The sequence below is a fragment of the Triplophysa rosa genome, linkage group LG23 (assembly GCF_024868665.1).
Source record: "Triplophysa rosa linkage group LG23, Trosa_1v2, whole genome shotgun sequence".
Taxonomy (NCBI): Eukaryota; Metazoa; Chordata; class Actinopteri; order Cypriniformes; family Nemacheilidae; genus Triplophysa; species Triplophysa rosa.
In genome coordinates, this window is record NC_079912.1 from 15626147 (window position 1) to 15638201 (window position 12055).

Sequence of the window (12055 nt, forward strand, 5' to 3'; positions counted from 1 at the left end):
GAAAAGCGGAGTAGCCAATGGACGGACCGTAACAATGTATGGTAAATATTCCCAAAGAGTTATTACTGAAACAATTGATTAAAGTATTGTTTCTGTCATCTTTGTCCCCACCACTTTTCAAAACAAAGTTACGCCACAGCTGAATATAAAACAATTTAATTAAATAAATGTTACTGCTAAAACAACAAATTCATTTTTGACCTTTGACACTCAGACGAAACAGCGACAGCTGCTGAACTTCATCTTTCCACCCTGTTACAACCAAAAGAGATGAGCTTGCATAGGTGAGATGGAGGCAATTAATTAGAGAATGAACTCCTGTTTATAGAACAGGTGTCAGAACAACGAATTTCACAGTCTTAAGTGTCAATTTAGGATGCATATTTTGGAAAGCTGCTGAAAAACACTGAGCATGCAATAGCTTTGCAAAACTGTGACTTTGTAAGGAACTGGAAAATATACCCCTAAAAATATAAAATAAAGTACTGTATATCTAGCCTGCCTCTCAATATGCAGAGATAGAGAATGAAACATGGTTAGGAAAACAGCTGAGGGCAATCTCCATTCAAAATCCGACCGCAAAATCAACCGAGACACATGAATGAGCCAGACGTCTTACCTGCCATGTACTTTAATGTCAGAGATGGCATAGAAGTATCTCGAAAGGTTGTTCTCGTCCACCATGGTGGCGCCAGTGGCAGGTCTGAGGAGACGTACGCGCAGGTCGGTGATGGTGAAAAAGTCTCTCAGGTTCTTGGTGGTGTCCAGTTGTCCATACAGCGAGGCCATATTGTGCAGCTTGGGCCCGGCAAACAGCGCGAAACGGTCTTTGACTTCGAAGCGTACGGTCTTGTCATTCTTCCACACGTAGCCTCTGGAATATTCCTCGGTGCAGATAATGTCTAGCAGTGTGTGTTGGGTAATGTCTCTGACTGTCTTAGGCTCCATAGTGAAAGCGTCAAGGCAGTCGGTAGCATAGAACTGGTAGGGCTGCCAGGTACGTCCATAGTCCAGAGACTTCTCCAGAACCATCTGCTCCGGCCGACCCGATTCAAACGTGAAGACAATGTCATCGGTCAGCTCGATGGTCTTGTTCCAGGAAAGTGTTATGTTGACCGCCAGAGGTTTGGGGTATTTTCTCCAGGAGGTGGACTGCCAGAAGGTGGTGGGGTTGCGACCCTCGAAGTCAAACATGAGCTCTGGGGGATGAGCCAGCTCGTCTGTGGCCGCGTCACATTCATTGTTGCACATGTAGGGGTTTTCCTACAAAGACATAAAGAAGGCAAAAATGAATGAACTTGAACAAAAGTGTCATTAGTCCTTTATGAGCGTTAATATGTGAGTGCAGGAAAGACAATGAAATGAAAAGTATTCAAATGCAAAAGCAGCACATTAAGGACATTTTCACGGATATAATTGAAGAGGTCGCTGGATCTATTTCCAGCTGTCGGCTGAATGCAAAAAGAACTGACCATTAAATGTCTAAAGACTCAGATCTTTTATAGGGCCATAAAAATAAAGTTCCCTCACGCCAACAACCGGTAAAACCATTCTTATTAGCACTTAATTTATGAGAGGATGATTCCCCTTTTAAGTTCCACCTCTCCGTAGAACTTAGAGACAAAAATCGACAGTGATACATGTTAAAACGCTCATAAAAAATGAAAAAATACGAAGGTCAGACTGACAAATAGTGAATAATACACTCTCCTCCACTCGTTCGTTTGCATGAAGGCTAGCTTGATCTGCACCTTGAGGTAAGGACACTTTTCACAGCCATCATCGGTGGGTGAAAAACACACAGATCTGCAATTCAAAGTAAAAGGAAGCTGCACAGAAAGAGGTGTTGAGTTCTTTCTTCACTAACTGCATGTGAAGACCCTTGGTGCTAATCGAGCAGTGTCAACCGCCCCTCCTCACCCTGTAGCATTCCCTCAAACATTCACACTAATCAGTGCACCAGTATGTTCCGCCGAGCTCGTACGGCTGTGATGTTGACGGCAGTGTCGTCCTCCAGGAAAGACCTCTCAAGAGAAACAAGCTTCCAATTTATCTGAACAAGAAACACAGCAGCTGATTAAGTGGAAGGCGTCTGTCTCTCTGTGGGAATCTACAGGGCTGGATGCACGGGGAAGAGCGCAGTGATGAGAGGTGGAGAGGGGGACTGCGGAGTAGAAAACAAATAACAGAGGATTGGAGAAAGCAGGAAAAGGAGTGTTTCTGTTAATAAGCATTTCCTCTGGCCTTGTGCTCCAATGCAAAGTGACAATGAAGTTCTGACATTTGAACTCTTAATTTTGCTTTCCTACTAGTCCTGCCGACTGATGAAAAGTCAACATGCCTCTCACTGAACCACCCAGTCAAGTGGTCAGATATATGAATTCATGCTGTTCTGTCTCAGGGGGATGACGGGTTGTGTGACGCAGGCATATTGAGAAGTGACTGATGTCTAGCACTCTATATTTAGGGGAGAGTGGTAAGGCAAGTCACTTTCGTTATTGGATGTAAAAAATATTTTACAAAAAAATATGCTCAATAGATGTCATACATTGTATTGTAGAAGGAAACTACAGTATATATGATTTCAACTAGGGATGCACCGGTATCGGTATCGTGCCTGATACTAAGCTCATGTACTTGTACTTGTACTCGTAAAAATCCTCCGATACCAAAGACCGATACCTCATGTGACAGAACTGCCTGAAATTTGTTGTGAAATTTGCTTTGAAAGTTTGTGACAAGCACATAAATTTATATATATTTTTTCATAATGTGTTTAAGGTAGAGTTGTTTGTATTTATAAACTTATTCCATTTTTATGAGTCTCACTGTGTTGTGAAAAGGCACAGGCATCGGTATCGGCGAGTACCAGAAAAAAATATCGGTACTCGTACTCTGTCTTTAAAAAATGGTATCCCTAATTTCAACTAGATATTATTTCTAAATAAAAGAGAAATTTAATTGTAAATGTAAAATGTATCCAAAGATACAGTACATTATACTGAATAATATACCTATAGGTCGCATCTTATTATCCAACACATACAGTACAAACTTAATTGGCTCATTACAATTTGGTCATGTTTTTTTTCAAAGGGCTTTATGTATTATGAAGAAATAGGCCATGGCGTATAAAGACTGCCTTATAGATTGCATTAAAACCATTAATTTGGAGCTTTTCTTCTAGTCACCGCAAACCCATTTATCAAAGCACCTTTAAACACAACCATCGAAAATCAATCACAAAAGTTTCCAGCAATTTTATTCTAGTTTAATGGTTTGACTCCTATTACTAAACCCGACACAGCAGCCACATCGACAAGATCAGTAATTACTAAAGATGTTTCTATTAATTCTAATCTGATCAGGATGCTCAGGGCACTTGGGCCGGGTCTGTGGATTTTAATGGCTGAGGGAAATTTCTGTGGCCAATTCTGGTGCAGATGACAGTGCGAGTCTCCAAGCCAGGTTTGTTTAATCCCATTCACAAAGCTTTATGAAGGCTGATGAAGAAAGAAAGGAAAACAGAAGAATGCACTTCACAGCCTGGTTTTAATCTCAGCTGCCTGTCTCCATTAAATATGTTCACACACCCAGTCCTCATGAATCACCTCTCACCTGCTTTCTAAACATAGTCTCATCAACCATCTGTCCTACAAACGGTATTTGTCTGCTCAGCGCCCGCCTGAGCGTTTTTCTCATGGATGATCACACATGGCTTGAAACAATGTGCCTATATTATAAATGTAACCATTCGCGTCAAACAGAAATAAAAGCTGTGCCATAATCCTGCCGCTTATACTATTATATTACTCATATTTTCCAGCCGGTAATCACAAACATAGCAGGATCTGTCCTGTCTAGTGAAGATAGCAAAATGTCACAGGTCAGTGTTTCAAGTTCATCAAACTATATGGAGCAAAAGCATCAGAGTTAGAGAGTAACCCAGTGTTGACCGGAATAAAAACACAACACATTCACTATAAAGAGAAATGCATTAGGAATTTTAGGACCACTCCTGACCAAGCGTCACCACAAAAATTATTACCCAGCTGGGAATTTCTATTCGAGGGCAGAAGTGAGTGAGATACGACTGTCCTGGTGGCAGGCAAGGCTTCAGATTACCAGATCACCAGAGTATAAATTTACTGCCAGCAGGCGACAGCAGACTGAGATATATAGGACCAACCAATCAGACAAATCCTTTTGTGTGACAGATGTTTGTCACAGACCACAGATTGCTTGCTCTCTGTCCAGCATTTTCTCTGCTCTGTGTTTCTCTGCGAATATTTTAACCAATATGTGCATGTAAAAGTACTCATGTAACCCCCCCGCACACACACACACATATATACATCACAACTCAGCAGGTTTATTGTGTATTCCATCCCTCTCCTTCAATGCTTTTCACGTATTTGATTACGGTGCTTTTAGCATTTCAGAGATGACAAATAGATCAATATCTATTCATTGGAAATGAAATTACTATGCAGCGGCCACACCGAGATCAGTGTTCACGTCATGAAATCTACTGTGTAATTGTCTCGGCTAAAGGAGAATAGTGTGAAGAGCGATTTTTCCACTATCGTTTCAAATGTTAATGTGTAATCTGTCAAAGGCCGTTTTGCCAGGACGTACGACACCGCAGGTCAGGCTATTTGCATCTCTCTTTTCCAGCTGCTAACATGGAATGATTTGAATCAAACATGTGCGTATGACATGACATTAGCCACTGAATTACAAAGGAGCAAATTTGATTTCGCAAGCGAAGCTCGCAGGTGTTACAAACAAACATGAGAGGCATGCAATTTTGCTCTCTCTCTCTTGTTCTCTCTTTCTCCAGACTGCGGTTAAATCCATCACTTGTGCATAAATGAGACCTTGGTGGAGGGATAGATTTCTCCAAGGCCCTCGGCTTGATTGAAGCTCCGACTCGTTTTCAATCTGCCTCCGCGTACCTTCGGTCCTGCAGAACAGCCACAAACACTCTTAGGCATCACTGACCTGCTGCTGAATAGAGAATGTGCAGACTACTGTGAGTGATACACCTGAGGATAAACCCCGGGAAAAAATACAGTTGGATTTTTAAATCAGAGGTCAATGGGACAAGGTGGGAGACAAAAGGGGAGACAAGCTTAAGATTCCTTCATCTTCAGCACCACTGCTTGGATGCAAACAAAAGGAAACAAAAACACCTGTTACTATAGTAATCGTACTAAATGAGGTGAAAAGGAATCAGGTGAATGGAAAGCATCACTATTATGATTGCTCATCCTTTGAAAATGTACAGAAATACCCCAAATGAGTCCTGAAATCATGTATCTTTTTGAGGGGAGGTGTTTTTTTTCCCCTTGGCAAATGACACAACAGACTAAAAACCTTTTTTCTTTTAGAAAATAACCCCCCAGCCAGTAGTTAATTATAAAATTGGTGACTTTAGCCTGGATTTCACAGGCAGAAAATGTCGCATATTCGGTTTTCCGGTGAAATTCAAAAGTCTGTTTAACTTTTGTGCAGTAGGGAGCAGCGAGGAGTACAGACTCAGCCCAAAATGATTAAATTGTAAATTTAAGCTTTTACATTCATAACAAGCACTGTTTTGAAGTCCAGCATACTGTCCAACTGTGTTATAAAAAGCCCCAACATCATATTATTTTGAACGCCCTGGATGACTTTCCAGTGGACACATGGTGAGAAGAGAAAAAAAAACTCATTCAAAGACGCCACTGAAGAGGCTGTATTCACAGATGCAGATCGCACCCACTGACTTTCAATATCTCAAGGTGATTCCTTGAGGAATAACGTGAATAGTCTGTTCGCATCTTTAGAAAATGGACTTAGTAATGAACTACTCTAGCTTCATGAAGCTATGAAGATAAAGTCTCACGTCAGCTGTTTATCAAAAGATCAACGTTACAACATTACTGCTGCCATTTAGCATGTGGAGACATTACATGTCAGATCTAAAGCTGATGAGTTGGGACGGCGAACGTCTCTTCGGCCAGCGGATGAGTCTGTTTGTTGTGCTGGGGTAGCATTATCAGGGCCAGAGTTCAGATTCGCTTTGATTGCTTGAAAATGAGAACAGGATAAAGTTGCTCGAACACTAATGTTCTCAGTAGCAGTACAGAAAACTTTAAGTTTAAGTAGTGGTAACTATTTTATCTTTTCAATTACATAAAGAGCATCCCGTTCTTTGCCTTCATAACAAAGCAGCAGCAATTACACGTAGGGAAGTCAGATCATAACTGATCTCATTAGACTGTCATAAAGTTATCTGATGACCTCCTTCACTTACTTCTTCTTTTGATCTGCCTGAGCTCATCAGATGGTACCACAGAGACTCCACACACAGAACCTACATCACAAGAATCCACCACACAAAACCCTTTTAAAGCGGCCATATCATGGAAAACAGGATTTTCTCTGCTCTTTTTAAACACATGTTTGATACGCTGTAGACATACTCGTACATTCAAAATGCAAAGCTCCCTCTGCAGTCCATCCAGACATTGAAACTAAGCTAGAAAAAGACGTCTGTTCTACAACCACACAAGCTGAATGACCAGTCGCAGTTAAATAACAATATAGGACTAATTCTATCATTTCTTAACACTGTTTAATTTGAAAAAATGGTGTGCTGTTTCTGTAGTTAAAAACGAAATTACTGAATCTACGACTAATATGCTGAATATATGGTCCGTAAAATGAAAGAGGTCCTGGAAGACTACAACTGTTTTGTGAATTTAATGGCATTAATTATAGAATTACTTACACGCTCCCACCCGCTAGGATTATCCACATCATGAGTCTATTAAAGCATCATTCACACAATCCAAGACCAGGGCCACTGTGCAGGTTTCTATGGCAGCAGAAGTTATAGAGGTTGAGGCAGTCCACGCTGTCTTAGCCCTGGTAATCCCGGCTTTGTTTTGAACGGACTGACAGATCATATTTTCTCTTTCTTTAGTCTTCCTCCCTCTGCGTTTTCAACCTTCAGTCTATATGTTGTGTGTCTCTGCTTCAATGCTATAGCTGACTGAACAAGCATCTCATCGCTGACCACAACATCCTCCTGGCGAGAACCTGAACAGAAAACCCATCTTTCGACATGTTTAGTTTTGCTGTGCTTCTAAAGCCTAATATTCATATGATAATAGTTATGCAGAAAATATTTGTTAGAAGACAAGAGTTGGTTATAGAGATTGTCAGATGCAATTCATAATGTCTTATACATTAGGTGATCTGAGACATAGGCAGATTCTGTCCCTGCCAGGTATGATTTGTGCTTTCAAAGCAATTTCGGAGCCATGTTGATGGTGAATCTCTGTAAATAGTAGCCTGAGGGTTTCATTTGCAATCATTTTGAAACAACGATCTGGGATTTGTATCTTTTTGACAGGGAAGTTGTTCCCTGGTGTGAGAACTTCCTTTGAAATCGTAGGTCTGTAACATCCGCCGATGCGTGATGTAGTTTAAATGTTCAATGTCATTTCTTTTCCACATAATTAGGATTCACTGCGCTGACAGGGAATCTTATATTAATTACTGTTGGCTGTGTTCTCCCTTTGTGTTCAATCTGGATTACATTTAACAGCTCTGATGATCTCAGAAATGCAATAGAGGTTTGACTGCTAAAGGCGTCAAAAGAGCTCAGTCAAATGTCCCTATTTAACACCCTCTCCGATCTCATAAGTAACAAGTTTTTAGTGCCAGTATTTTGATCAAGTTTCGGAGAACTGTGAGAATGTCGTTGGGTGTGTGGAAGCCTGCTTCAGTGTTCTTTAAATTCTGTTCGTGCCGCCCCTGCAGATCACTGAAGCCTCTTTGGCGCATCCGTCGGGGATCCTCTTATTCTTTTTCAATGCTGGACGTGAAATATGATTGACAGATTACTCTGGGGAGCAAAGCACGGTCCTCTTTGCTCTGCAAGACTTATTCATGTCTGCACACAACACACACGCAAGTGTTTACAGACGGTAAAAGACAGAAGGTGAGTGACCCACCGAGAGAAAGAGACAAACTGAGAAAAAGCACCGCTTTGCTACTGTTACAATCTCAAGTGATGAGTAAACATTCAAAGTGAAATTGTACATTTCAGGCCTGATGTTTTTTTTGAGTCTCGCTGTGTAACTAATCACATCGGCAGGTCTTTCGGCCAGATTGACTCGTCTGGCTCCTGACAAACGGCTATTAAAAACTTTAAAAGGACCGGCGTGGCTGATTAACTCCACTCCACAGAAATAAAAGATGAACTAAACTCCTTTAAAGTGACTAATGAAGCCCTGAGCCTAATCTAATGGGACAACCAAGAAAATAGCGTGAAAGCCGGAAAACTCATTCTGCACTTGTCAGAGTTAAGTGTGGAGTAAATGAGAGGTTGTATGCAGAGACGGATTAACGCACGGGCCTACTGGGCACATAACCAGGGCACTAGACCAGCAGGGGGCCCTGGAAAATGTATTATACTGTATGTATTCATTTTTTATTTATTTTACATTTCTCAATAAAACAGCGTTGAATACTGTGGAATAAAGGGATTGTTTTTGCAGTTGTGAAGTATTAAACGTAGCGAATAAATCTAATAAATAATACTAATGCATTGTTGAGAAGGACATCTAGAGGTGAGTAAAAACATTGTAATATAAGCATGCAGAAGTCACGTGTAGAAGACAGTTAGGCAAAATAACAACACGAATTTAAAACCACAGAAATGTGCCAAAGACATCTCAGTTCGCTATCTTTTATGGCCATTGAATGCAGTCTTGTGATTGGATTATGTTGTGGAAGAGTTTTCTCTGAGGAAATCACGAAAGATACCTCTCAGCTAAATCAAAACCAACTTTTTTATTAGGAGATCGTTAAATGCTTTGGTGATTGATATTGCTTAATTTGTAATGCATGGACTGTTAAGTGCTCGTCTTCTTAATGCAGAAATGTAAATTATGCAAGGAATAAGCCTATACCCACGTAATATGAGTTGGAGAAATCAGAAGCTTTTTTAGGTGTCGAGTACTGCGAAACATAAATAAACCAATTTGTGTTGTTTTTTTGTGCATTTTACACAGAAGATGTTGTTCTATTCTATTGAACTACTCCATATTGTTTTTCTATGTAAACACGCTCTAGATGGACGTGTTTAGCTGTTATGCCTGCGTCTCGCACCGTTTGCAGCATTTCAAATAAGCGCCATGGTTTTAAGATGCTGTGTCAAATTGAAATTATTAAAATTTTTTCACACAGCGCAGCTCATCAATGTCTGTTCCACCCCGAAGGCGGGACAAGTGTCGTAAGCTTTTTACAATAGCAAGTTGGCATATGGCAATTTCTGTTATCAAAAGAGTGCCACGAGACCCTCGTGGTTTGCGCTGTGCTTTTTCAAACCATTCCTGAGCGCTTTTGCGTCTAAAACGCATGACACAGTGCGAAACCGCTCCTAAGCTCCTAAATCCTGGGTATTTCAGCATAGATGCAAAACTGTTGTCGTAAAATACGTGAAGCCAGGAGGCCTTTGAAACGTCCGTGCCCAGGGCACATCAAAGTCATAATCCGTCCCTGGTTGTATGTGTTCATGAGTTTACTGTGTCACAGAGTCATGGAATAGAATTATATATATATACACCAGTATTTAAAAGAAAATATTCATATATTCTTTCTCTGGAAACTGCAAACACAACACTAGCATTGTGATAAGTTTAATTAAAAAACTTTTATTTGTTTATGTAATTGTTCATGTAATTCGGAAAATTTTAAATGTATAAATCTGTGCTAAACCCTGGAAGCACTTTAGCCCACTTTAGTTTATTTCCTTCTCATTTTGTAACCTGTGCCAAGCTGAACAATCCACCCCATCCTCCTCCTCCTTTCCTTTCTCTGATGTTTATTGTCAAACTTTTTTCATTATTGATGTTTATTGTCAAACTATTCCTATCTCTGTTTCTGCTATTCCATCTGTTTCTCCAGCAGGCCCCTTAGCTCCGACTCTCAGCCACTTCTCTCGGCTCTGTCTGACACGTCTCTCCTTGAGATCGATGCAGCTGACAGGGCCGTCTGAAGTTCTACGCGGGGGCTTGTGATTTTTAGATGCGAAACGGCACAAAAAACCCTCCCTATCCACAATAAGTCTTCTCTTTCTTCCCCTTCCTCTCTCAGTCTCTCTTTATGACACTCTCCGAGAGAGAGAGAGAGAGAGAGAGAGAGAGAGAGAGAGAAAACAATGTCTCTTTGGTTGGTATATGAATTATTTCATTAGCTATGACTCACAGCTGGAGGCCAGATATGGAAGAGATGCACATGTGTCCTGTATAATGCAGGTCTGCCAATGAGGAAGCGAGATGTGGCTATTCACAAACACATGCACACACGCATACACACACGCAGGGGATGTGATCGCTACTTCCCACAATCGGTACGCCACAGCAGCACCTGTCTGTGCTATCAGCCACTGTATATTTCATGCCTCAAAGCTGCCCTAGATTCTTTTGCAGACTTTTGGCAACTCAAATACTGGGAAAATAAACTAAAGAATATGTTTCATTTTGTGTGTGTGAGTTGATTCAAAGCTGCAAAGAATGCCGATAATGTAATATCCATTTTGCTGAAAGGTTGTTGAACAGAAATGTTTAGATGATATTCCCAAGGCAGTGATGCTGGTGTCCCCATCAGGATCCCCATCAAAAAATGAACATAGTCAATATTTGTAACATGATGTTCCTTTCTTCTCTGGAACACAAATGAAAATGTTTGGAACTGACAGCCTCGGTTTATTCACACACAAAAAAGAAATTCTCACAATTTTTCATCTATTAGGGGTGTAACAATACATCGATATGGATTGATGTATCGATTAATTTTCTAATGATACGATGCATCGATGCCACACGTAAAATATGAGGTACCTTTATTTTGACACTCTCCGTGACCCCATTCCTCACGTAACGTCCGTATAAGTGTGTTTTTTGTTGAGTTTTCGCTGGATTCATTTTGCAGTGGAGCGCTGTCACACCAAAAATCCTGACCACCACTGCTGCATCTCGGTGACGCCTTGTTTCCCATTCATTCCTAATTTGTCTCGCTAGTGTTGCTAAGTTAGCAACTCTTTCATAGTTTTAGTGACTTTTTTTCAGTAGAGGCGCATACAGACAAACTTAACGTCTTTTTGGATAAACCTTAGCTTTCATTTAGTGGGAAATTGTCGGCAGTAATCGCTTTCCCGGAGCAGGGATCACCGCTCAGCGTCTAACTTACTACTCTGAGAAGGGCAAAGCCAATGCCGCTAGATGTTAAGCCTACGCTTAACGCAGAAATGGCGTCCAGATATAGTTTTCCATCTCTCTTTAATAAGAGTATGTTTGGAGAAGCATGTTTGATATGAAACAGACAATATGTACACGAGAACGGCTTTATTGGGCAATATGCTCTAATAAAGTATAAAACAAAACTACGTGATGACATCATGAATATGTTAATTAGCCTATGACCCCATCCAGCCCCACTGTTCTATAAAATCCTAGCAGAAACACTATAGTTTATTGTTGTAAATGTCCCATTTGGACAGAGTGTGTGCAGTTTTCAAAGAGTTTAATTAAACGTTCATCTTACATATTTTGGTTTCATTTGTGAGTTGTTAAAAATGTAACTGCATGTGTAAACTAGGCAAGTAATATCAAAATATCGATTATATTAATCGAATCGAATCGCTAACATTTCCGAGGTATCGGCAAATATCGAATCGCTGGTGGAGAATATCGATACGGCATCGTATCGTGATGAACTGTCCAATTTACACCCCTAACATCTATCACGTTTTCTTTTACAATTTGAGAAGAAAACATCATACAGGATCAACTTGAGGGTAAAAAACAGCATTCTCATTTTCTCATCTAACTTGGTCACCATAACTATGCTGTTCCGTGTAGCTCCAAACAAGCATAAACCAACCTGGATATTCATGCTTGTCAATGCAGATTTTACTCAACAAGGCAATTTACTTGGAACTAAAAAGCCCTTACCAGTGATCGTCCCAATTTCAACTAAATGAAATGAAAAACAAATA

At 40.5% G+C, this 12055-nt stretch overlaps 1 protein-coding gene across 8 annotated transcripts in view; it reads right to left on the bottom strand.

Annotated features, from left to right (window-relative positions):
- Window positions 1-12055, bottom strand: part of ntng1a (netrin g1a) — a 102272-nt gene that overhangs the window by 63301 nt on the left and 26916 nt on the right. For all 8 annotated transcript variants that reach the window (XM_057322387.1, XM_057322380.1, XM_057322379.1 and 5 more), the window contains exon 3: window positions 620-1263. In XM_057322387.1, the coding sequence (XP_057178370.1) occupies window positions 620-1263 (644 nt within the window). The remainder of the gene's footprint in view (window positions 1-619; window positions 1264-12055) is intronic.